Source organism: Lycorma delicatula, chromosome 1 (assembly GCF_047948215.1).
Source record: "Lycorma delicatula isolate Av1 chromosome 1, ASM4794821v1, whole genome shotgun sequence".
Lineage (NCBI taxonomy): Eukaryota > Metazoa > Arthropoda > Insecta > Hemiptera > Fulgoridae > Lycorma > Lycorma delicatula.
The window spans coordinates 308,354,865-308,382,199 of record NC_134455.1 but is presented as its reverse complement, the minus strand read 5'-3'; the positions used below and the strand labels follow the sequence as shown (position 1 = coordinate 308,382,199).

The 27,335-nt window shown below is 32.6% G+C and overlaps 1 protein-coding gene across 1 annotated transcript in view; it reads left to right on the top strand.

The window, feature by feature from the left end:
- Ku80 (X-ray repair cross-complementing protein 5 Ku80) overlaps nt 1-27,335 on the top strand; it is an 81,545-nt gene that overhangs the window by 17,725 nt on the left and 36,485 nt on the right. Inside the window, exons 8-10 of the mRNA XM_075381119.1 lie at nt 3,608-3,747; nt 7,582-7,719; nt 19,903-20,042. Of these exons, the coding sequence (XP_075237234.1) occupies nt 3,608-3,747; nt 7,582-7,719; nt 19,903-20,042 (418 nt within the window). The remainder of the gene's footprint in view (nt 1-3,607; nt 3,748-7,581; nt 7,720-19,902; nt 20,043-27,335) is intronic.

The window sequence follows — 27,335 nt, the reverse complement described above, 5'->3', positions numbered from 1 at the left end:
TCTAACTTATCATAATAATGTATTTGCTAATAAGTTGTTGGTGATTCTATTTAAGTCATTTTAATTGACTATGTAAGCATCATTATAAAAATACGTTTGACCCTGTACATCAGAAGTAGATGGTAACGAAGATCCACTTGATTTTTAACCTTCATTCTGCTTCGATTTCTCTTCTCCGATGATCACTTTCACTGCAACTTTTTTTTTCTAGTTGCTTCCTTTTCTGTCTCCCTAAAAGAAAATAAATTACTACTACTACACTTCCCCAAAAAATTAAAGAAACTAAGAATTTAAGCTTCTGAACAGACTTTCTACTGTTTTTTATCCTCTCCATACAATAATTTTTCACAGTTACAATGTTTTGAAAATTGGTAAAAAAATATGTTTTGTTTGTGAAAAATGTTCTTAACCTAAATATGAGTTGATGGGTTTCAAAACCATCTAATTGTAATTTTTTTCAAATTTACAAAAGTGAATTTTTTTCATTTCTACAAAAGTGTACTAGTGGAATAAGTAGAAAAAAAAACACAAAGAAACTGGTGGAATAGTTAAATCTAACAGGCTGTGACTGTGTACAGAATGAAATTAATGTGAACCAACATGGTTCTAATTTGAGGTTAGAAATTTTTGTGTCAAAATTGTGTTGTGTTAACATAACTTTTGTAGTAATTGAACTTGGTCACAACAAAAATTGGACTTTTATGAATTTTGAACCATTCACTGTTTATTAGCTATCGAACTTATATCTTTTTTATTATTGAATGATGATATTTTTTAATAAACATTTAACATTCTGTGCAAATTTGTTTTATTATTTGCAACTAGCAGAAGTCGCTAGTTGCAGAATCAACCATTTCAAAATTCAAAACATCTAATTAAGCAGAACTGTTGCAAAAGTAGCTAATTACAATTTTCAATTGTTATTTTAAATTATTGGAGTGTGATATAGTTGTTATTATTTCCTTATTTAGTATTTTATGATTTTTAAAATCATAAATGAAGACATTTTTAAAATTTCAATAATAAAGACATCAAAATAAAATACAACATTTTAGGTTGTTTTAGTTAGATAATTTTGCAACTCATTGACTCAGATGAAAATAATATAAATACATACGTTTTGTGCTAAAAAATATCCATTTAAGTTTGCTATTGTTACGGGATTGTGGTCTGAACTAGCCGAAATATTTCAACTCACTCAACTGACTTATTTGCACTATTTGCAGCTCTTAAATGGTTGGTACTAGAACTTTCCTGCTAAATCCAAACAAACATTCTGTAATCATCTAGTTTTACCACAGACCATCCAAATCTTGAGCCGCCAGTTCTCCACTCATTCACCAGAGTGCTCCCACCACGATTCAAATGTGCTTTCTTGCCGTACAATACTATTGTAACCTATGATACTGATCTATAATTTTTCATCTGACTAAATGATTCGAGGGGGGGGGGGGGCAAGCGCCCCACCTTGCCACACTGTGGTTAAGCCTTTGTTTGGAAATAAATGATATCTATACTGCGCGTGCTGTAAATGTCCCTCTGTGTAATTGTAGTCATAGTTGAATTGTAGTCATTCTCAGTCAGTAATTTTTCTCTTTCCTTTGTAGTTTATATGTGCACACATGCATGTACATTGAGTATTGCAATTTAGTTTTAAAGGTATTGTACTTTGCTACTAACGTGATGATGATGTGAATAATGCGATGAGAATGTGAATGAACGTATCCTTGGCACCACCATAACATTCTGATCATAGTATATAATATTAGGATTGATCTAAACCATTTAAGTGAAAGGAGTCTCATTGTACATATGTACATAGGTGTACCTATACCTGGTACACCAGTATCCAGGTATGGTGGGTACAGACATATTAATTATAAATTTATTCTGTAAACAAAGAAGAATTTTTATTGGTAATAAAAATTACACTTACTGCTTTTTGTTTCTTGTGGTATATGAGTGTTTTTTAATGATGCCTTTGTTAAAAAAAAATTAAATAGAAAAGTAGTGATTACTATGAAAGTGCTCATATATCACAATAAATAAAAAGTAGTAAGTGTAATTTTTGTTATTGATTATAATTTATTATACTGCTGAATTGTAAATTCGTTAACAAAGAAGAATGAATGTGAGGGAATATATATGAAGAATACAAAAGATTATTCTTCATATACATTCTCTTTTCTTAGCTTTCATATACTTGAAATCATGTAAAAACTCTTTTAGAGGATCAAACAAACAAAAATCGAATGGTATGAGATTAGAACTATTAGGTAAATGTGGCAACAACTCCCATTTCTGTTTTTGAATAGGTTTCCTTGTCTTTTGAGCGGTATGAGGATGGGCATTATTATACAGAAGAATTATACGTTTTAAGATAGAACCAAAATATTTCTTAGTTATTGCAGGTTTCTTTTTAGTATTCAAGTTGATTGTATGTTGTTCTTCCAAATCACAGTAAATTGGGCCTTCATAGTCCCAAAACATCTTTGGGGCTTAAATCACTTCACATTTGAAAATAATTTCACCAGATGATGAATAATAAAAAATTTGGGAACTGCTGGTCTAAAGGACCAAACGTAAAGGTGTTATCGCACCTATTTAAGTTTAAGCAGAAATTGAAAGTAAATTTGTAGTGTGATGTACCTTAGTCAAGCTTGACACAGACCTCCCAAAAAAATCTTACACATTTAGCATAAAGTACATACTATAATTCTTGGTCAGATATATTCTTTCATTCATCTGTACTATTTTTGCTACATGTGGACAATGAAAATTTCATATCATGGATAATGTAAACCCATATTGTCAACCTTCAATCTAAAGAGTGAAATGTTGAAATATTGGACTACAAAACAGAAGTGTGGATTATGAATCTGTACTTATAGACAAAATATAGTCTATAACTATAGCTTAACTGTTATCGAGTCATTTTTTTTATATGGTTTGAGTATTTAATTAATTTTTTAATAATTGTAGGAATTTTAATTTAAGAAAATGAAGTTATGATTAAATTTTTGTTCATAACAATATGTAGCATGGGAAGAGAAGTTACGTCAACTGCTTTGGCAGGTTTAGTCTATGTTTGATGTCAGTTAATTTATTTTTATTCTGTATTGATTAAATTATTCTGGATATAAGAATAATTTGAAGTTCATTGTTTCTACCATTAATAGTTAACAAAAGCACTGATCTGATCTCATTGGTAAAATGTATATCCTAAAAGTTGTAATATACATGACTAGCTCCTTTATGTCTCAGAAGTATACACTTATTATAATTAATGAGCCTCTAGAGATTAATTGTAGAATTATATGGGAGTAGATTCAATTATGTCCACCCTACAGAATAATCATGGAAATCAACCAGGGAATCTGGTGCAAGAAAAGTTACAAGATGTGGTATTTTACATATGTGTTTATTGAAAAATGTATTCATATTTATGCATCTTTTCGTCATGCCAATTTAAATATATTTACACATGGGAGAACTGACACAGTTGTAAAATGATTTGTTGTTTTAAGTTTTTTCTCATTTTGTTGTTGCTGTTAAAAATGTCTTCACTTTTGTTCCTTGTAAAAATAATAAAACTGTCTGTTTACAGCTGATGAAGAGGCAGCTTTAAAGTATTGTTCAGGGGAGAGAGGTTTGTTTATTTTATTTTTTGCTGATAGTGATCAGATTCCTAAACACTTATTTATTGGTGATACACCGACATATATCATAGGAAATAATAAAAGCAAGGTAAGAGTTAATTTATATTTTTTAATTAAATTTTATTTGTTTAATAAGAATAATTATTTTCTTATGTATTTCTATTATGATTTTATTTTACATCTGTCTATTTGTTATTACACCTCTCATCAAATTACTGCTATACTTAGACTATACGAGTTGCACAGTACAGTCTAGGTATTTGTTTCCGTTGATCCTGTTAGGGTTCAGTAGGTTTGGAATGGTGTGCATATTGATCTTATTTTAGCAACTGCAAGCTAACTGCCAAGTTATAATTACTTATAAAAGATGAAATTTGTGCATATGAAACATGCCAAGCTGACTGGGATTTAAACCCAGAACCTTCTAGATGAAAGGCACAGAGGTTGGCAGTTTATTAATATAATATAATACTCAGATTGATATTTGATATATTATGATGCAATTTCTTCTTATTTTTCTAAACATAAATTTTCTCTTGCAACTATTGAATTACGTATATATCAGATGAATTTTTGTTATTTTTTTCATTGAATTAGATTTACTTGTTTATTTAGTTTTCCTACTAATATAAATTTAATAGAAAATTCAGTTAATAATTGTAGATTTATTCCTGTTGGAAGTGTTTTCCATATAAATTGTCTATAGTTTCCATAAATTACTAAAGTATTTTTATTTCACAATGCCTCTAGTGTTTTTTATCCTTGATCTAGTAGAATTTCTTTTCTAATGTTGTTTGCCATTAGGTTGTGTCATCCTGCAATCTAGCCTTCAGTTATAAATTAATTATATTGACGACTCTAATGTTTTATCATTTTTTACTGTTTAATTTTTCTACTATTTCATTAAGTCCTTCTTAAATGACATCTGTTATCTGCATTGAAATGGTCTCTTAGGGGATTTGACAAGTCCATATGAGCTTTCTTGTAAAATATCTCGCTTTTAGTTTATACTTACACTCTTATTCAGCCGTGCAAAAATCGTAATGTTACTTCATTTTTGTTAGGAAATGGCCTTTTATTTTTTCTTTTGTTATCTATTTATTTAATCTAACAAATATTTGAATTTAATTTACTTTTCTTTTCTTTTTTGGTGTAATAGTAAATTATTTTAAAATGATTAAAGAAATAAATTAAGAAATAGTGACTTGCGAACCAGGAGGTTTGTTGAATACTTGATCTTATAAAATTATACTGTATTATGAAAACTTGTTTTTACTTGCTTTCTTTATGGTTTTTTTTTTATTGAAACTGTTAAAACACTGAAAAAGTGAACTACTTGGAAAAGTAGTCCAGAAATGCTTTGTTTTTGAGATTGTAAAAAATTTCAACCTTATATAAGCTGCAACTATAAAATAAGGTTATATTAAAATTTGCTGCTATGAAATAATTTGACAAAAATTATGAAGTAAAATTGGTGTACTAATTAGTTTAATAACTGCTTAATTTATGCGATTTCTATTATGTAATATTTTTTTATGGTTTATTTCTCACATTCTGTGTTTATAAACTGTATTTTCTAACAAAGTTTTTGTAATAATAGTTTTTCTTTTTTGCTGAATTTGTTTAATTAATAATAATTTATCATGTTTAAAATTATTAAGTTTTTAATTGGAAACTAGGTAGAGAGATTTTTTGACATTAAATTAATTATGTATTTATGAATTGTTTGTAGTTTTAAAAAAACCGACAGATTATTATAACACCATCATCCACAGAAAATCAAATTACCTTCTGCCACTCAAATTACAAACATATAGTGATATGATAGATAATTCATACAAATATCATATATGCAATAACAAAAAAATAATTAGGGAAAGAATTGAAATAAATGTAAGAAGACTAAAATAGATACAAAGATATTTTTATAGAAATATGAAGATGCATTAAAATTAATACAAAAAAAGATTCATTAATTTCATTTGAGAAACAAAAAACAGAAAACAAATTACAAAATGTATTACCTATAACAGTAATGATAAAAATACAAATAGAATAGTTAATTTCTACAATAGTGAAAATTATATGTATCCTTCAAATCAGTAAATAATTTAACAAAATATAAATAAATAGAATTAGATCACAAGATAAATTTTATAGTAATATCACTTTTAGAATTCATTGTGATGGTTGTAAACAATTACACGTTGGTAAATCAATATGAGAGTTGCTCTAAAGAAAATTAACTGCAGAAAAATATTATTTATTTAATGACAATGAAACTCAACTTTTCAACATAATCCTTGGCTCCATTTAGCCAATTGTTCCATCTTTTTGTGAGCTTTCTTATTCTAGTACTAAAGAATTGTTCACCTTATTATCAGACCCATCTTGTACCATATTTAATGACCTACTCATTATTGTTGAACTTGGTGCTATATAAAATTAAAAAAATCTGATGGTGCAAGATTTTTATGTATGGGACTGTAAAATTGATGTGGCAACACCTCTGAACCCAACTTTTGAGTGGTATGGGAACGGGCCTTACATGCAGAGAAATTATATCTTTTGATAGAGAACCAGGATGTTTCCTCATTATTGTGTTTCACTTATTTTCTTGGATGCCACAGTAATAATACTCAACTGTTGATTGTACGTTTTTCCAAATAATTAAAATAAATTTATAGTCCTATAACACCTTTAGCATCACTTTACCAGCTGATTCATAGGTTTTGAATTTTTCCTGGCAGGTGAAATCTGATGGTATCATTCATATTCTGACATTTAGATTTTGGTTCAAATGATGAATCCAAATTTCAATCACAAGTTATTATGAGATCTAGAAAAATATTACTTTTTACTAAAAACTGTTGTGAATAGTTGTATTGTTAAGTTCCATATAAATGTGAATTCGTGTGCCTTGGTAATTTTGATTCAATTGCCTCAGAATGTACCTTGAATGCATTTTGCAATAATTCACCTTACCATGGATAATGGAATGGAAAGTGCCAATACTCACATTACATATCTCATCTATTTCTCAAACTTTTATGCATCTGCCCTTGCAAATAAGATCATTAATGTGATTTTTCAAAGTATCAGTTGCAACTACCACTGATCTTCCGCTACAATGGAAATTAGTGACATATGTTCTGTCCTATTTAAATTGTTTAATTCACTTATAAAAATTTGAATGGTTAATACTCTTTAACCATACTATTTTTACATTTGCAAGTGAATTTTGGCTGTTTTACACTTCAAAAATAAAAATATCATAGCACATTATGCTTCCATGCATGTTTCAAGTGGTGCAATCAATTTGAAAAAAAAGAAGATTTTTCCGCTGATGCCATTTGTCTCTTTAATTTATTGAATGATCCTTGTAGGTCCTTTAAAGAAATATGTTTTGAACATTTAATAAGAATATAAAAAAATAAAAGAAGTAACTTCTCAGATGTTATCGATAACATTATAAATATGTCATCACATAATAAACATGGAGATAGTATTAAATAATAATAAAAAAACTTGTTATGTCTTTGTTGTTGCATATCTATTAAAAAATTTAGCAGCTTTGTGTTATTCCTGTGTCTTTTTTTGAGGTGTTGAAGGATGCAGAGAATTCAAGGAGAAAAAATACTTCATGTAAATAAAGCAATGAAAAAAGGTGAAATTTCTTAATATTTTGAAACTTTTTTTAAATATGCAAGGCATTTGTGGTGCATATTGTTCAGTGGGTCATTTTAATATAAATGATAAACTGTGCAAAAGTGTAATGTAATAAGTTTTCTACCTAAATATGAATGAATTGGATGGAAAATTATGTTCTGTTGACTTACAATGGACTTTGTGATCATAAATGCTTCTATGACCATTTATTTTTCTATGAGATAAGGTTGTAAGATGAAAAATTTATTTATAGAATGCTCAGAAGACTGTAGCTGCTTTTGCTGAATCATTACATGAAATGGGTAAAGTTGGGATTGCCCGGAAAGTTTATTCAAAAGATTCTAGTCCACATATAGGTGCTTTATTTCCAAAGATGGATGCTCAACCACCTGTAAGTATGATTTATTCAAAATGATTTCTCACCGAGTTACTGCTTTGTTTTATCTTATTCAATTAAGTAGTATATATTTTGTTTGGATATAATTTCAAATTGCAATGCATACTATATACAAGGTCTGTAAATAAAGTAATAGACTGGCTCAGAAAAACTTGTTATTTACAATCCAATTATACATGGACTTTGTCACCTTCGAAATAGTTCCCTTGGGACGCCATGCAATGCTTCAAACAGTTTTCCCATTCTTCATAGCAGTGTTGGAACTTAGAAACTGGAATATCCTTCAGATAGTCGGTCATTTTTTTTTTGTGTTTCTACAGTTCCAAAATGGTATCCTTTGAGGTGTTTTTTTTAAAGTCAGGAACAGGAAAATGTCGCAGAGACTCAAGTCAGGTGAATAAGGTGGTTGAGGAACTACAGGAATGTTTTTCTTTTCAAAAACTCATTAATTGTGAGTACAGTGTGACAAGGTGCATTGTCATGATGCAGCATCCAGTTGTGTCTTTGTCAGCTGGTCTCATGCAGGCAACTCTTTTCCGCAGTCTTTTAAGAATTTCTGAGTAAGCATATTGATTTATAGTCTGTCCTGTAGGCAAAAACTCCTTATGGCCAATGCCATTACTATTGAAGAAATAAATTAGCATGGTTTTGATGTTTGATTTGTTCATTTTTGCTTTTTTGGGACGTGGTGAGTTTGAAGTGTGCCACTCCTTGCTCTGGCGTTTTGTTTCTGGGTCATACTCAGATATCCACAATTCATCACCGGTAATAACATTTTTTAGAAAACCAGGATCAGTTTCAATTCGCCCTAGAAGATTGCTACACACTTCTTCCACCCTGTTGTTTCACTGTTCAACAATGAGGTTTTTTGGGACCGGTTTTGCAGAAACTTTTTTCATGTCCAATTTGTTTGACAAAATTTGATGGGCTGTGGTATGGTTCAGATTTAATTATTCTGACAGTTAATTGCTGGTTGTATCATATCAAGTCTCTTATTTGCTTAAGATTGTCATCACTTTTTGACATTAACAGTCTTCCAGAGTGTGGATTGTCAGCAACTGATTCCTGGCCATCTGAAAATGCTTTAAACCATCCAAAAACTTGGGCTCATGACAGAGTGTCATCTCCATATGTTCTTTTCAATTTTGAAAAAGTTTCAGTAGCATTCTCACCAAGTTTAACACAAAACTTGATTGCACAACGTTGCTCGTAATTAGTATCATTCATTTTTGTAATGCACAACAAAAACTTGTTTCATGAAGAGTTTGTTTACATCTCACGTGGCAACAATAGACTAAAAATATTAATACCTAATATAAATCAGTTGTTCATATAACCATATATTAACACTTTATAGTGTTGCCACTTAGGCTGCCAAAAAAAAAAAACTAGTCACATTTTGTTATTTACAGACCTCATTCTCATGTGTGTGTGTGTGTTTTTTTTTTTTTTTTTAATATAGCGAAGGAAATTCCTTTACGAATCTCTGGCTTAGATGTTTTGCCTGGTATGTCGGACTCAAACATTAACTTAAAGGTGACTTGTTAATGCTAATACCGACTAAAACCTCCGCTATCCTCTGAGCTCTGATCCCCCACGGTATCCGCCGTTAGGCATTACTTCGCGGGGGGGGAGGATTTAGCTACTGCTCTTCCTTCTGGTAGCTAAGATGTTATTACTTTTTTCTTCTAGATGTTGTGGTCCTTTGCTCTTTTTCTTTCGATGGAACGCAGGTCTGTAAGGACGTCTGTTGCAAACGTGCTTATTGCGTTCCATGCGGCTTTTGACGACAACATTGTTTCTATTAGTGTCTCAGGTTGGATACTTTGATGTAAGATGTTTTCGAGTTGATCACGCTGTGGATAAAATCGTGGGCACACAAAGAAAACATGCTCTGCATCTTCATTGACTCCTGGGCAGGACGGGCACTCTGGAGAATTATCGTGCTTGAAGCGGTGTAAGTATTCTCGAAAGCAGCCATGTTCTGATAACATCTGCGTTAGATAGTAGTTGACCTCACCGTGATTACGATTCAGCCAAAAGTCAATCCGTGGTATGAGACGGTGTGTCCACCTGCCTTTCACGGCAACATCCCACTGTAGCTGCCAACGTGCGATGCTTTTCTGTCGCTCTTCTGTCTTGAGTTCTTCAGCACTCAGTAAGGTTGACGTCTTCCGATGGTAAAGGTTGCGTCGTTCTTCAGCTAGAACTCTAAGAGGCAGAGTTCCAGAAATGACACAAACTGCTTCCTCAGACACTGTGCGGAAAGCGCTTGCGACTCGTAATGCACTCATACGATATATCGGTCCCGCCTTTCTCCACGAATCTTGCGTCTCTAGTGCATCAGCCCAAATAGATATTCCGTAAGTGAGCACCGATGTTACTACTGATGACAATAGTAGCCTTCTGCTCTGCTTTGGGCCTCCGACGTTCGGCATCAATCGTGCGAGACTAGCTCTCACTACTGACGCTTTCGTACAGACGTGTTCTACTTGCTGCTTGAAGTTGAGTCGGGCATCAAGCATCACTCCCAGATATCGTATATGAGGTTGTGATGTGATTTCTTGGTCACCGACTTTTAGCTTAATTGTTTCAACTTTTTTTCGGCTGGTAATAAGCACTGCTTCGGTCTTCTGCTTGGCCAGTTGAAGGTTAACTGTATCCATCCACTGGTTGATCTTCTCAAAAGTAATGTCAAACAGCTGTTGAATCTCGTCGAGATGCTTGGCGACGATCACTGCGGCAACATCATCCGCATACGCTACCAGTTTGACACATCTTGGAAACTTCAATCTCAGGAGCCCGTCATACATGATATTCCACAAAAGTGGACCGAGAACAGAGCCCTGTGGCACACCACCGGTTATATCATACTCTTTCGGACCATTCTTTGTATCGTACTTCAGCACTCTATCTGTAAAATAGCTAATCACTAGTCTGCGAAGATATACTGGCACGTTTTTCTCGTCGAGAGCTTGCATGATGCAGTCCCAATTAGCGGAATTGAAAGCATTTCTGATGTCTAAGGCAGCAACCAGGCAGTACTTCTTCGTTCCACCCTTCCATCTAGTTCCTGCGATCGCCTCCTTGGCCGTATTGACAACCAGGTTGATCGCGTCCAGGGTTGATCGTCCCTTCCGGAATCCATACTGGTTATCTGCCAGGAGTGGGTCAACCACTGCATCTATTCGCTGATGGATGATACGCTCAAATATCTTACCGGCGGGTAAGATATTTGAGCGTGGTCAAATATTCTAGCATGCAGAGTGGTCTGTAAGATGACGGTTCTTCTGGCGGTTTCTTCCCTTTAGGTAACAGTACTAACTGTTGCTGTTTCCACTTACGAGGAAAAGTCCCCTCCTTGAGGCATGCGTTGTACGCGTCTAGAAATAATGCTAGTGCTGCCTTTATGATGGTTTTCAAGGCTATATTCGGGATTCCGTCCAATCCCGGCGCTTTATTATTTCCTACACGATTACAGGCCTCCAGCAACTCTTCTTCAGTGACAGGTGGAATGTCGTCTAGTTCGCCTGGCGTTAACTGATAATCGAGACTGTGTTGCTGAGGAAACAGCGCAGTGACGATTTTCTGAAGGAGCTGAGGACACGTAGGTGACGGCATTTGTTGTTTCTTCAGGTGGGTCATGACCACTTTATAAGGCCTGCCCCACACGTCTTTGTCCACCTCGTATATGAGCTCTTTCCAGCATCTTCCTTTGCTCTCTTTTATGGCCTTATTGAGTTCACGACGAGCTTTTTTATCTGCAATCAGCACTGCAGAGTTGGGTCGTTGATAGCCACGCTGAGATAATCTTCTTTTCCTATGACACTCTTTACGAAGGTTGCTGATGTGATCGTTCCACCAGTGTACCGCAGGTCTTGAATTGATAACACGTTTGCGAGGCATACTGGCATCACAAGCTTGTGTTACTCGCATCATCAGGGCCTTAGTATGTTCTTCTGCACATCCAGTCTCTATCGGATCACTATCAAGGGCTGTTATCAATACTTCTGGGTCTAGGGATTTCACCTTCCAACCAACGATGTTAGATGGCTTGTTAGGCCCTCTGAGTTTCTGGTCGTTAGACGTTTCCCAGAGTATAGCATGATGGTCACTGGCAGTGTAGATGTCTAGTACCTTCCAGTTGGAGTTACCTTTAGCAAGGCTGGCACTGACAAAAGTGAGGTCCACAATCGAGCTCGCGTCACCTTTGGTGTAGGTCGGCCTGTCACCACTGTTGAGCAAGACTACATCAAGTGTAGAAAAAGCTTCTAGTAGTTCTCTTCCTCGTGCATTAGTCTGCCTACTACCCCAGTCGACTGCCCAGGCGTTGAAGTCCCCGGCTATCGCCACTGGATGATGTTGCTTCGCGTCTTCGGTCAGGCGATCCAAGAAGTCAGTAAATTCAGCAATGGAGAGGCTAGGTGGTGCGTAGCAGCTGTAGAAGCGGATGCCATCTATTGATGCTGCTACGAAGCCGGTGCTGCCATTGTTGTCTACATTCTGGAAGGAGAGTTTACCACAGGACCAAATGACAGCTTTAGCGGTGATGTCTGTCTCCCATGGTTGCCCGGTGAGATGTTTATATGGCTCCGATAGAAACACAAGATCAACCTTCAATTCTCGTACTGTCTGCATGAGCAAATCATGTGTGTGTGTGTGTGTGTGTGTGTATGTATATATATCTCTGTGTGTGTATGTGTGTGTGTGTGTGTGTATATATATATATATGTTGCAGACTGTGTACTTTTTTGTCTTCAGTCATTTGACTGGTTTAATGCAGCTCTCTAAGATTCCCCATCTAGTGCTAGTCTTTTTATTTCTGTATACCCCTACATCCTACATCCCTAACAATTTGTTTTACATATTCCAAACGTGGCCTGCCTACACAATTTTTTCCTTCTACCTGCCCTTCCAATATTAAAGCGACTATTCCAGGATGCCTTAGTATGTGGCCCATAAGTCTGTCTCTTCTTTTAGCTATATTTTTTCAAATGCTACTTTCTTCAACTATTTGCCGCAACACCTCTTCATTTGCCACTTTTTCCACCCATCTGATTTTTAACATTCTACTGTAGCACCACATTTCAAAAGCTTCTAATCTTTTCTTCTCAGATACACCAATTATCCATGTTTCACTTCCATATAAAGCGACACTCCAGACATATACTTTCAAAAATCTTTTCCTGACCTTTAAATTAATTTTTGATGTAAACAAATTATATTTCTGACTGAAGGCTCGTTTCGTTTGTGCTATTTGGCATTTTATATAGCTTCTGCTTCGTCCATCTTTAGTAATTCTTCTTCCCAAATAACAAAATTCTTCTACCTCCATAATCTTTTCTTCTCCTGTTTTCACATTCAGTGAACCATCTTTGTGATTTCTACTACATTTCGTTACTTTTGTTTTGTTCTTGTTTATTTTAAAGCAATAGTTCTTGCGTAGGACTTCATCTATGCCATTCATTGTTTCTTCTAAATCCTTTTTACTCTCAGCTAGAATTACTATATCATCAGCAAATCGTAGCATCTTTATCTTTTCACCTTGTACTGTTACTCCGAATATAAATTGTTCTTTAACATCATTAACTGCTAGTTCCATGTAAAGTTTAAAAAGCAACAGGGATAGGGAACATCCTTGTCAGACTCCCTTTCTTGTTACGGCTTCTTTCTTATGTTCTTCAATTATAACTGTTGCTGTTTGGTTCCTGGAAATGTTAGCAATTGTTCTTCTATCTCTGTATTTGAATCCTAATTTTTTTAAATGTTGAACATTTTATTCCTGTCTACGTTATTGAATGCCTTTTCTAGATCTATAAATGCTAAGTATGTATGTTTGTTTTTCTTTAATCTTTCTTCCCCTATTAATCTGAGGCCTAAAATTGCTTCCCTTGTCCCTATACTTTTCCTGAAACCAAATTGGTCTTCTCCTAACACTTCTTCCACTCTCCTCTCAGTTCTGCTGTATAGAATTCTAATTAAGATTTTTTATGCATGACTAGTTAAACTAATTGTTCTGTATTCTTCACATTTATCTGCCCCTGCTTTCTTTGGTATCATGACTATAACACTTTTTTTGAAGTCTGATGGAACTTCCCTTTTTTCATAAATATTACGCACCAGTTTGTATAATCTATCAATCGCTTCCTCACCTGTACTGTGCAATAATTTTACCGGTATTCCGTCTATTCCAGGAGCCTTTCTGCCATTCAAATCTTTTAATACTGTCTTAAATTCAGATCTCAGTATTGTTTCTCCCATTTCATTCTCTTCAACTTCCTCTTTTTCCTCTATAACACTATTTTCTAATTCATTTCCTCCTTATAACTCTTCAATATATTCCACCCACCTATCGACTTTACCTTTCGTATTATAAATCGGTGTACCATCTTTATTTAACACATTATTAGATTTTAATTTATGTACCCCAAAATTTTCCTTAACTTTCCTGTATGCTCAGTCTATTTTACCAATGTTCATTTCTCTTTCCACTTCTGAACACTTTTCTTTAATCCACTCTTTTTCGCTAGTTTGCACTTCCTGTTTATAGTATTTCTTAATTGCCGATAGTTTTTTTTACTTTCTTCATCACTAGCATTCTTATATTTTTTACGTTCATCCATCAGCTGCAATATATCGTCTGAAACCCAAGGTTTTCTACCAGTTCTTTTTGTTCCGCCTAAGTTTGCTTCTGCTGATTTAAGAATTTCCTTTTTAACATTCTCCCATTCTTCTTCTACATTTTCTACCTTATCTTTTTTACTCAGACCTCTTCCGATGTCCTCCTCAAAAATCTTCTTTATCTCCTCTTCCTCAAGCTTCTCTAAATTCCACCGATTCATCTGACACCTTTTCTTCAGGTTTTTAAACCCCCAATCTACATTTCATTATCACCAAATTATGGTCGCTATCAACGTCTGCTCCAGGGTAAGATTTGCAATCAACAAGTTGATTTCTAAATCTTTGCTTATATAATCTATCTGATACCTTGCAGTATCGCCTGGCTATTTCCAAGTGTACATTCTTCTATTATGATTTTTAAATTGGGTAGTGGCAATTACTTAATTCTACTTCGTGCAAAACTCTAAAGTCGGTCCCATCTTCCATTCCTTTTGCCGAGTCCATATTCACCCACTACATTTCCTTCCTTGTTAAAGTTTTAACACTTTACAGTGTTGCCACTTTGGCTGCCAAAAAAAAACTAGTCTCATTTCGTTATTTACAGACCTCATCCTCGTGTGTGTGTGTGTGTGTGTGTGTGTGTGTGTGTGTGTGTGTGTGTGTGTGTATATACTGCAGACTGTATACCAGAAAAAGTAAGAATTGTCTTATTAAAAAAATACACTTAAATGTATAGCAATATTTTTGTAACTTATCTTAAAAAAATCTTATTTCTAATTCTTGCATCGGGATCATTATTTCATCTATAAAACAAAGCCTTCCATAATGTACTTGTATTTCATCTTACCTTCATGTTCCATGTGAATGACCTTTTTTCCATTGGAAGATTTTATGTAAATAATTTAGATAAAATAATTTCACTTTACTAATAGTCTATTTATACATAATATAAACATTTATAATCTTTAAATAATGCATTTAATACATTTGCATATCTATCAGATAAACTTTTTTTCACATTCTGCATGGTTTTACCTAACAATCTAATTAAGTTTGTAAGGATTTTAATTATCTTTAACTTGGTATTTGATATTGTTTTGTTTGAAATAAAACTCTTAATCAAATGAAATATTGAGTTTTTTCCGTATGTTAAGTGACTTCTTTAGAGGGAGTTAGAAGTATTTTATAAAAGTAAGACATTAGTCGTGATTTTGCAACATTCTTCTTTGAGGATTTACTGATCTGGAACTATTTGAATTTAGTGCATCCAAACTTTTATTTCAAATTTTAGCTAAATGGCACTTTATTTTATTGAAATTTTACAATTTCTTTTCAGTTAGTCCATTTGTAAATATTTTAGTTAAAACTGACCACCCAAAATGGTTCTTCAGTGTGCATGTTTTAATTAAGGTCTTTTTTTTAAAAAAAGAAGACACTTCTTACCTAATATTTTTTTCCAGATGTACTCCTAGAAATGTTTTTAAGTGCAGCAAAAGTCAAATGTTCTTTAATAATGTTAAATAAAATGTAATTGTAAAGGTAAATTAGGCTATTTTTTACAAATATTTTTATAATTAACACACAACTTTCTTGGTCATTTTCTTTGATCATAGCTGAAATATTGTAATGAGATAAAAACATAAACTGATTAATGTAAAAAAAAAAAAAAAAAAAACACTTTATATTGATATCGTATATGACAAATATTGAAGAATTTACTAGGTTTCATGTAATCAATAATTTTATAGAAAAATGGTATGCAGCCAGGTAAAAATAATGATTTTTTTAAAGATGTTAATAAAGTAAACCTCATTTCTAATAGTCTGTGATCATCCTAATGAATCAGTAAAAAGAAAAAAGTAGTAAATTAATTAAGCATTGGTCAGTCGTTTGGACTGATCCTATAAATACTTTACATACGTCGTAACCATAAAAAGAAACAGATTAATGTATCCTTCCTTGTCTGAGAAATAAAGTATTGCATTCACATTGTCTTTATTAAAAAACAAAAATATTTTTAAAGATAAAAAAATATTTAAAAAATATATTTAAGTATTTTAAAAATATTTTGAAGTGGTCATTCAAAAGTAGATTTGTGTAACATGCAAAAACTTTACAAATGACATATATTTATCATTGTCAAATGTACATGTATTAGGAAATACTACCTGATATCATAAGACATGCAGAAATTTTAGAAATAAATAAAGATAATAAGGAACTTGGAATTTTAAGAAAGATTATATTTAAAAGTATTAAGGAAAAAGTATTAAATCTATGAAAAAAGAGACTGGTTTTCAACAAGATAACTTGAAAAAATCAATAGGGATATTTTGATATTAAGATAGCTGCAATCTATAATCTTATCAGTTGATTTCAGGTGAACACTGTTACCTTAAAAAGTTGACATGTTAACTGGGTGTTTTAAATCATAATGAATTATTTTTAATGTCTGTGTTATTTGATTTGTAACAGTAAATTATTGTATTCATTTATATAGTAAAAAGTCAACAGTCATGAATATTGGGGATTTAAAATCATACTAACTTGTATACATAATTTGATGTATACATAATTTGTGTAAAATAAATACTTTCAGCATTAAGTAAACCATTTTTCTATAAAATTCTTAAATACAAATGGATAAAAGAAAATATGTTTCTCATACATATAATAAAGGAAAAAATTCAGATAGGCAAAAAAAATATTCCTTTTTAATAATTGATTTATCCTGGTAATAAAATTTTAAGCAGCCTTCTAGATCAATTGGCAGTGCAGCTGATTGATAATAATAAAAGTTCCAAATTTAATTGCCAGTGTTGGCTTTGGAGTTTTCGTTAAAACTGGAGAAACTATTATCAAACTATTAAAGTGGAGAAATGATAATCATTCATCATGTTCCATAATTGTTAATTTTGAAAAGAATATTAAAGTTTGAATTTGTAGAGTTTTGGAAACAGTTCATGGCTGAAGATGTAATTTCCAGTTTTGACAAAGCTTGGAATGTTACAAATTATTATTATTTGTTAAAACATAGCAGGTTGAGATAGTGTCCATCTCAAAGTTAGAATAAAATTTTGGCATTTCATGAAAATGGATGTGTAACAGCTGTTGAATGAAATTTGTCAAATTTTATGGACGCTTGCTTTTCCAGTAGAACAGAATGGTGAAAATAACTAGTTATATGCTTAGATTTTTGATTTGAGATCATAAACAACAATAAACTGACTAAAAAGCACATAAACAACTACAAAGATAACAATGAAAACAACAACTCTTATTATTTATTTAATCTTTAATTATTTATTGTTAAGAAACTGAAAAATGTTATCTGTGTTCAAAGGGTCTTATAATAAAATTTGACAGAAATTTTTAAACTGTCACATGTAATAAGCATGTAATTTAGCAGTTGCAGCATTGTAGAAAATTAGATTGAAAAAAAACACTATTGTTATAGATTGAAAATTAAAATCTCTAACATAATTAACTTTTTAAATACCCTCTAAATGAAAGAAATAATAGTTGAAACAAGTTATGTTAGATATTTAAAAATTTACATTTATTTTTTCCTTGATGAATTTTAAGTAGATTTCATAAGAAAGCTTCCTATTATAATGGGTACCATGATTCAACTTCCAGAAAATTTTGTCATATCTTCGCATTTCACATCCTCAAGATCCCAAAACCACAGTCAGTTCAAAAGTTTATATATATATATCTGTATATATATTTCACTAGAAGAAACATTGAATGGCATTTATGAAATCCTATGCAAGAACTAACACATGAAGATAAACAAAAGCAAGATGAAAGTAATCAAATATAGTAGAAATAAAGTAGATGGACCAGTGAATATAAAAGTAGGAAGAGAAAAGTCTATGGAGGTAGACAAAATTTGTTATTACAAGTAGAATTACTAAAGATGGACAAAGCAGGAGCGATATAAAATGCTGAATAGCACAGGAGAAACGAGCTTTCAGTCAGAAATATAATATAATATAATCTAATTAAATATAATTTTGATGTAATATGCTTACATCAAAAATTAATTTAAACATCAGGAAAACATTTTGAAAGTGTATGTTTGGAGCATAGCTTTACATGGAAGTGAAACATGGACGATCAGAGTACCTGAAAAGAAAAGATTAGAAGCTTTTAAAATGTGATGCTGTAGGAGAACGTTAAAAATCTAATGGGTGGATAAAGTGACAAATGAAGAGGTGTTGCGGCAAATTGATGAAGAAAGAAACATTTAGAAAAATATAGTTAAAAGAAGAGACAGATTTATAGGCCACATATTAAAGCATCCTGGAATAGTTGCTTTAATATTGGAGGGACAGGTAGAAGGGAACCCACCGGGTTGGTCTAGTGGTGAACGCGTTCTTCCCAAATCAGCTGATTTGGAAGCCGAGAGTTCCAGCGTTCAAGTCCTAGTAAAGCAGTTATTTTTACATGGATTTGAATGCTAGATCGTGGATACCGGTGTTCTTTGGTGGTTGGGTTTCAATTAACCACAACATCTCAGGATTGGTCGAACTGAGAATGTACAAGACCACACTTCATTTACACTCATACATATCATCCTCATTCATCCTCTGAAGTATTATCTAAAAACGGTAGTTACCGAAGGCTAAACAGGAAAAAGAAAGAAAAGGTAGAAGGGAAAAATTGTGCCAGCAGACAATGTTTGGAATATGTAAAACAAATTGTTAGGGATCTAGGATGTAGAGGGTATACCGAACAACTGGCACTAGATAGGGAATCTTGGAGAGCTGCATCAAACCAGTCAATGACTGAAGACAAAAAAAAAATATCACTTTCTTATGGACACGATAATTGCTGTAATTTTGTGCCATCAATTTCAAATTGATATATAAAATATAACGAACCAAAATCTTGGTTGAGTTTGTTAATGGGCAAAATTAGAGAGTGGGATGGGCTTTTTTGAAAAAACAAAATATTGCTATAAATTTCTTATTAAGTAAAATATCAAATTCGTTTAATGTTTCTACTATTCTTTGGATAAGGATCTAAAACTATCTAAGTAAAATTTTTTGATATCAATAACCATTGGCCCAGGGGATAGAAAAAAGAAAAAATGGGATTTTGAGACAAAAAAATCATACCTTCCTTAATAGGCACAGCATCAAATCGATTTAAAGTGGTTGTTAGTTCTCTAAACATTACCTAAAACTTTTGTCAGAAACAATTTTTGATATGACCAACCCTTACAGCAAGGGATGACCAAAATGTTGCTGGAATTATAAGAAGCTGGAGCTTGTCATATGCTAAACATGTGAAACGTTTTTTACACATGCAACCATTGTTGTATTAAATAAATTAGAAATTTTTCTTAACTTTAAGTTGGAAATCATTTTTATCCCCTACTTAGCACCAGTGAAATCTACATCTCATTCTGGTGTGTTGAAAGGAATTTTTTTTTATTATTTGTTACCCATCAGTTCTGGAAATGATAAAATTTTGAGCATCTACTCTGCTTGATCATGTATTAGGATCACATCTTTTATTAGTATTATGATTATATATTTTTTTCAGGCATTAATATTTGTGGAGTTACCATTCAAACAAGAAATAAGAAACTTGTGGTTTCCGTCATTAAGTGGAGTTCCTATTAGTGATGAACAGTTAAATGCTGTTGATAAACTAATAGATGATATGGACTTGACAAGTATTGAGTAAGTAATTTTTTAATTTTATTATATTTTTTTTAGAAATTCCCTAAATTAAATGGTAATAGAGTTGAGAATAAACTGGATTTCTACTGTTGAGTTATATGTATATATATATATATATGTGTGTGTGTGTGTGTAAACTGCTTTTAATATAAACCATATTAAAATACAGACAGTATTTAAGAACTTTTAATTACTATTAGACTTAATATTGTAATTAATTAGTATCTGACTTTATTAATTGTACTTGACTGTACGCTACATCTGTGTGGATTGCATAAGTTACAAGGCCTTGCATCTTAAATATAAATTGCCCAGAAACATCTGACAAATCCTGGGGAACAATAAGGAAATTTTAGACTGGGTGTTCTTTCTTAAGGCTGTCCATTTATACTCTGATATTTGATTTACTGTAGTGTGTGTCAGCTCTTCATACTAGTTGCCATGTAGCAGTTGGATTTTTATTGTTCTGATTAACAAGTAAAATATGATATCTATTATTTTATTGCAACAAATATGTCACATCTGGGCGATGATAATGCCGAAGTGTTTTTTGCCCAGAAAGAAAAGAATTAGAACAGTATTTTAGAACTTTGTGTTGACTTTTAGTTTGTGATGAAGGATGGTCAAGAAATAAGTTAATTATTATTATTATAAGTTTTAAATTGTTTTATTTGTATACATATATGATTGATAACTTAATGGGTTGTATTACTAAAGTCAGAAATACCTTTCTGGCCGAAAGAACCGCATTGCATGTTTTTAGACTTGAATCGTAGTGTTTCCAAAGTTAACTTGAAAGATCACACAACATTCATCTATAGTTACATTATTGTCTGAAATTGCTTGCCTTTCCCTGTGATAGCAGTGTAAGAATTAAAAGACTGCTTGATCTTTGATAGATCTGATAAAAGAGGTACTCAATAAGCTCACTATTTAAAACATGGAAGTGTACATTTCGATGCAGAAAATTCAATCGCTTCAAGATTACAGTAACATTTATTTTTTCATTTTTACAAATCATGTTGATTATATGGACTGCATAGGTTCATTTTCAAAGTTAACACTTTCAGGTGTAAACTTGAGTATATGTCTGGTAGATTTTAGAGCGAGGTTGGACTGTATATTCATAGGTGATGAATGAAGACAACGCCTTGTTGCTTGTTGAATAATGGTTTAATGAATTGTTATCTTGACAGTTAATGAAATGCATAATTGAACTTTATACATATCTTTACACATAATTAAATTAAATAACATATAACTTTTACTAATAAACTAAACGTTCATCTGAACATGTCCATCCAGACTGAAAGTGCATATGACTGCTCTGGATAAGATCCTGACGTAGAATGATAGTACCAGCTTAACTCTCTGTTGAGCGCTAGCACCCACTAGATCGCAGCACCGGACGACTCAACGTGGAACAGAACATACCGCCCACCAATTATAATTAACTTAATTATAATTTTGTGATACATTACATGAAATGAAACTTAATATACTATATATTTATTTTCAAGGTTCGATTGGTCATGAAATAAAACCCACGCAAAAATCAGATGAACCTTTGCACATATGTGTTGTGCAGCGTCCCTAGTATGGCCTTCAATCACAGCACATCACTTCGTTTGATTCTGAACATGCAGCTAGCACGTAAACATGTCTATAACAATAGCATCTCCTGCTAAGTGTGAAATGCATGCGGTAATTCAATTTCTTCAGGCTGAGGGGTGTAATGCAGCTGAAATTCATCGACGAATAAGTAATGTGTGTGGTGAAACTTCAATGAATGACAGCAAAGTGTGACACTGGTGCAGGAACTTTACAGCAGGATGTACAGATGTTCATGATGCAGGCGGTCAGGGAAGGAAGCGAGTGTCAACCGATGATCTTGTTGAGTGAGTGGATGAGGCAATTTGAGAAAATCATCGGTTCACAATTTCTGTATTGAGTGATTCGTTTCCTGAAATTTCAAGGTCAGCTCTCTACACTGTTGTGAGTGAGAGACTTCAGTACCGCAAACTGTGTGTGAGATGGGTTCCCAAGATGCTGTGCGACCATCACAAAACAATGAGAGTGGATGCCTCCCTAATATTTCTCCAGTGCTACCACAATGAAGGAGTAGATTTTTGAACAAAATTGTCACAGGGGACGAGACATGGGTCCATTTCGAAGCTGAAGAAACAAAAGAACAATCCAAACAGTGGATGCATTCTCATTCTCCCAGTAAACCAAAGAAGTTCAAGCGAACCTTCTCTAACAGAAAGTGTATAGGTACTGTGTTCTGGGACCGGTATGAAGTTCTCTTGGTGGAATTCATGGAACGTGGCATGACCATCACTGCAGCCTCGTACTGCGTGACTTCAATGTCTACGAAGGGCAATTCAGAATAAGCTGAGAGGAATGTTGTCGTCAGGCATTGTCTTTCTCCATGACAATGCTCGGCCGCACACTGCAGCTGTAACAAAGAAGCTCCTGCAGTGTTTTCATTGGGAAGTGTTTGATCACCCACCATACAGCCTGGACTTGGCTCCATCTGATTTTTACTTCTTTTCTTACATGAAACGCTGGCTAGGAGGACAACATTTTGGCACAGAAATATACCTGCAGACCAGTGTAGAAACATGGCTGAAAATACAGGTGGCTCCGTTCTATGACGAGGGTATTGGAAAGTTGATACCAACTTTCGTTTGTTTGCTACAACAAATGTCTAAATTGGAGTGGCGACTATGTAGAGCGTAACTATGTAAGTACTTGTTACAAATAAAAAATTTTTTATTTTCACTGTAGTTTTAATTTCATGACCGATCAGACCTTGAAAAAAATAATCCTCGTATAAACAAAGAGTATTACATAAAATAATTACGTAAACTTTGAAAGTACAAAAATTAAAGTTAACTCAACAAATCTAATATTGATACAGCAAAGCTTGCAACCAAAACAAATTGAAATAAACATAAGTTAGGAAGACATTAAATATTTTTACTATTATATTGGTTTTCACATCAACTAATCTAACTAGTCCATTGTTACCTGGATACACTTCAACAATTATTCCTAATTTCCACATCAGTGGAGGAAGATTACTTTCTTTAATTATAACTACATTGCCTACACAAATGTTATTATTTGAAATTTTGCACTTACTTCTCTGTTGTAGAGAATGTAAGTAGTCGTTAGACCATGCCTTCCAAAAATCTCTCAGTAATTTTTGTATAAGCTGCCACCTAGTAAGCTTATTTACGTTAATGCCTGAGAAATCAGGATCACGTAAGGAAGTTAAAGGAGCGAAGGTTAAAAAATGTCCAGGATTAGTAGATATGGAGTACGTCACCCACCATGACGGATAAGTATTTCCAACGTGGAATAGATTTCCTCCGGTGAAAGATCTTACAATATACGATTATTTTTATATTTTTTTATTATAAATGAAGCGACGACAGTATGAAAATATGTTTAATGTTCGTATGAACGAAGAAAATGGTTTTGAAAGTTCTAAAGTTTCTGTTGTTTGCAGAGCAGCTGAAAACACATTAGTTTTGCTAGATTTCTTCTCTTCCTTGAGCGAATATGGTGGAATCATAGAAATGATAGGCGAATCAGATGCCCAGGTGTTTTCCTCTTCCTTCAGAAAAGATGGACCATTCCACCAGAGTTTTGACGAGGTTAATGCATCTGGCATGCAACCACGTGACAGGATGCCTGCAGGGTTATCCCTTGAAGGAATGTGCTTTCATAAGCATTCCTTAGTTAGCGCTTGAATTTCGCAAACTCTATTTGCGACGAATACCTTCCATCGTTTATAAAGCGATGACAACCAGTAAAGTACGACTTTAAAATCCGACCAAAAATTGATTGAATCAAATCTTATACCTAAAATACACTTAACCTTATTGAATGAACAACATAATAGAAGAGCCGCATTCAGCTCTAACCTAGGAATAGAGATTTGCTTGACTGGAGCAACTCTAGATTTTGAACACAATAAGTGAGTTTCAATATGTTCATTACTATCAACAGATCTGATGAAAAGACGTGCACCATGTGCGCTACTACTTGCATCATAAAAACCATGTAATTGATAACTCTTACCAAAACTAATTTTAACTAATCTAGGAATCTTAAAATTACTTGAAGATTTGAGTTGAGAATACAGAAAATTCAATTTCTTTGCTAATGGAGCGGGAAGAACTTCATCCCATTGAAGGTTGGCGCACCATAACTCTTGTATGAGCACTTCAAACAGAATGATTATAGGAGCAAGTAGTCCTAAAGAATCAAACAATGAAGAAATGATTGACAAAACTGAACGCTTGCTGTAAGAAGTATTATTATTTTTTGGTTTGAATTGATAAATGAAATCATCAACTTCAGGATCTCAAGACAATCCAAGTGTTATTTTCATCTTTGTCTAATTTGATAAATGAATCAGAATCAATGAACATACCAGGCATATTTGAATGACATTTATGCAGCGAAAGTCCATATGTGTTAAGCAATAACGAAATATCATTGTATAATTCTCTTTGCTGATCTATGTTGTCACAACCAGTGAGCAGATCATTGACATAAAAATCTTACTTAATTACTTGGCTAGCTTGAGGAAAAGAGGCTTCATTTTGATTGGAAATTTCAATCAAACATCTTGTGGCTAGAAAACTTGAAGGTGCTAAACCATAAGTAACTGTCTGTAAGTTATGTGGAGTGATTGATGAGTTGGTATCATCATACCAGAGAATTCTTTGGAATGAAAAATCTTGAGGATTAATGCAAATTTTTCTGTACATTTTAGGTATGTCTCCTGAGCATGTAGCTGTGAGTTCTAAAACGAATTATAATTGAAAATAAATCTTGTTGTACTACTGGACCTATAGCAAGAATTGAATTGAGTGATCGGCCATTTGATGTTTTTGCACTACCATCAAATACTACTCTTGTTTTGGTAGTGGTGGAAGATTCACGAAATACTGCGTGATGGGCAAATAAAAGGTTTCAGATGGAACCTTACATTGAGATGAATCTACAGGTTGCATGTGATCTAATTCTTGATATTCTTTCATGAAATAGAAGCAGTCTTCCTTGGGTTTAGGATTTTTCTTAACTCTATGCTGTAATAAATTGAAACAATGTTTGGCATTTGCAAATGAATCTTCTAAAATACAATTTTCCTTACGAGTAAGAGATATAACAAATCTGCCTTTGTCATCACGAAAGCTATTTTCAACAAAATGTTTTTCACAGAAAGATTCCTCCTTGGTCAGTAAATGATCTTCTATCTCTTCGGATCTCCAAAATGATTCTTGCGAGCAAAGCTGTTCATTGCTGACAAAAAACGATGTTGAATTTGAATTGTTTTTCCGCTCACTAGGTTTAATAGGGATTTGACCAAAAACTATAAAACCAAGATGAGTTTCTTGAAGTATGGTATGATTGGAGTTATAAGTTAATTGAACAGGCTTAAGTAGAGAAAGATAATATTGAGCTCCTAGAATGTCAATTTGCCCAGAAATATTAAAATCAGGATCAGCAAGAAAAAGTTGAGAAGGAATTTCCCAGTCAGTTACGTTTATAAAATCATTAGGTAATATACCTGTAATAGATAGCAGTACATGACATTTCAAATTAAAATTAAAGTTTTCATACCTAGAATTAATAGTTAAATCAACACTTAGCTTAGATTTAGTAATAACATTACTAATGCCTGTGATCGGCATGAGAACAGGTTTGTTTTGAAGCCCAAGTTTGGCGGTAAAACTTTCAGTACTAGATGAAATCATCGAAGCGGAATCAAGTCAGACCCTGACTTGGATGAAATTACCTTTTTTATCTTTTGCATTAACTACAGTTGTTGCAAGTAAAACAGACTCGTTAGGTTCTGATTTTAAAGTACAATATGAACTATTAGCTGAAGGAGCTTGATTCTGCCTAGAAAATTTATTTGCTGTGTCTTGCAGTATTTTATCTAAATGAATTGGTGTATGATGCTTCCATGAGCATTTTTTACATTTATGATTGCTTGGGCAATCTTTACAATATATGTTGTTTACGTAAACAATTAAGACATAATTTTTCCTGAAATACAAAATTTTTCCTTTCATTAACATTATAATTTAAAAACTTATCACATCGATACAATGGATGGTTGCTAGTTAGTTTTACATAATGTATACATAAAATTATTAGAATTATTTACATGAAATACATTTTTAATAGAAATAGGTTTTGAATAATCATATTTTTTGCCACTAAATCCTTCATTGTGGCTGTGGTTTTTGATTACTTTGAATTGTGTCTGTGGATTCAAATAGTTTACGCTTACATTCTAAGAAAGAAACGAGTTGTTTTAACTTTGGAAATTCATTATTTTCCAATGTTTTTTCCCAGTCTCTTAAAGTATTTAAATTTAAATTTTGAGTAATTAATTATATTATAATAAATTCTAAATAATCAATATTTAGATTGCATTAATATTTGAATTAACTTGGTCAATGAATTTAGATAAATTTTCTGAATTTTCCTTTTTTAATGGTTGTAAATGAATAATTTCTAAAGTGTGTTTAGCTGCTATCCTTTTGTTATCATAATGAGCTTTAAGTAGTTCTATTGCAGTTTCATAATTTTCAGACGTTACTGATAAAATTTTTTATTACATCAAGAGCATTGCCTCTTAAGGCAATGCTTATTTGTAAGGTAATCAAATTTTTCAACATTACAAAATTCTTCTCGGTTATGAACTAAACTATTAAAAAGATCAAAGAATTTATGCCAAGCCTTCACATCACCGTGAAAGGGCACAATTTGTGTAGGTTTTAAAGAAATTGGATTAGGTTTTTTAATCACTTTAGTTGCATCAGATACCTCTGAAATTTTGAAACGATTTTTTAATTTTTATGTTTTAATTAAAGTTTGTCAAAAATATTATCATATGTGTGCCTATCCTGTAGGTCTTTATCTGTTGCATCTTGGTGCAATTCAATTTCAGATTGAACATCGAAAAATAGTTTTTCGTATTCTAACAGTTTATCAAACTTAATGGTAAATAGATCATAATCGCCTGAATTAAGATCAAAGTTTTCAATGAATGTTTTTAAATTGGGTATACTATTCTTCATAATGCCTCGTTTTTAATTAAATCCTTGAATTCCATTTTTATTGGAATCATATACAGAATAATATTAAATTAGAATGAAATAAAGTTATAAAATAAGGTTAAAGATAAATGTCATATACAATAATATTGTTAAAGTATAGCTTGCATAAAGTTGAATGAATTGGATTGGTTATAAATATGAT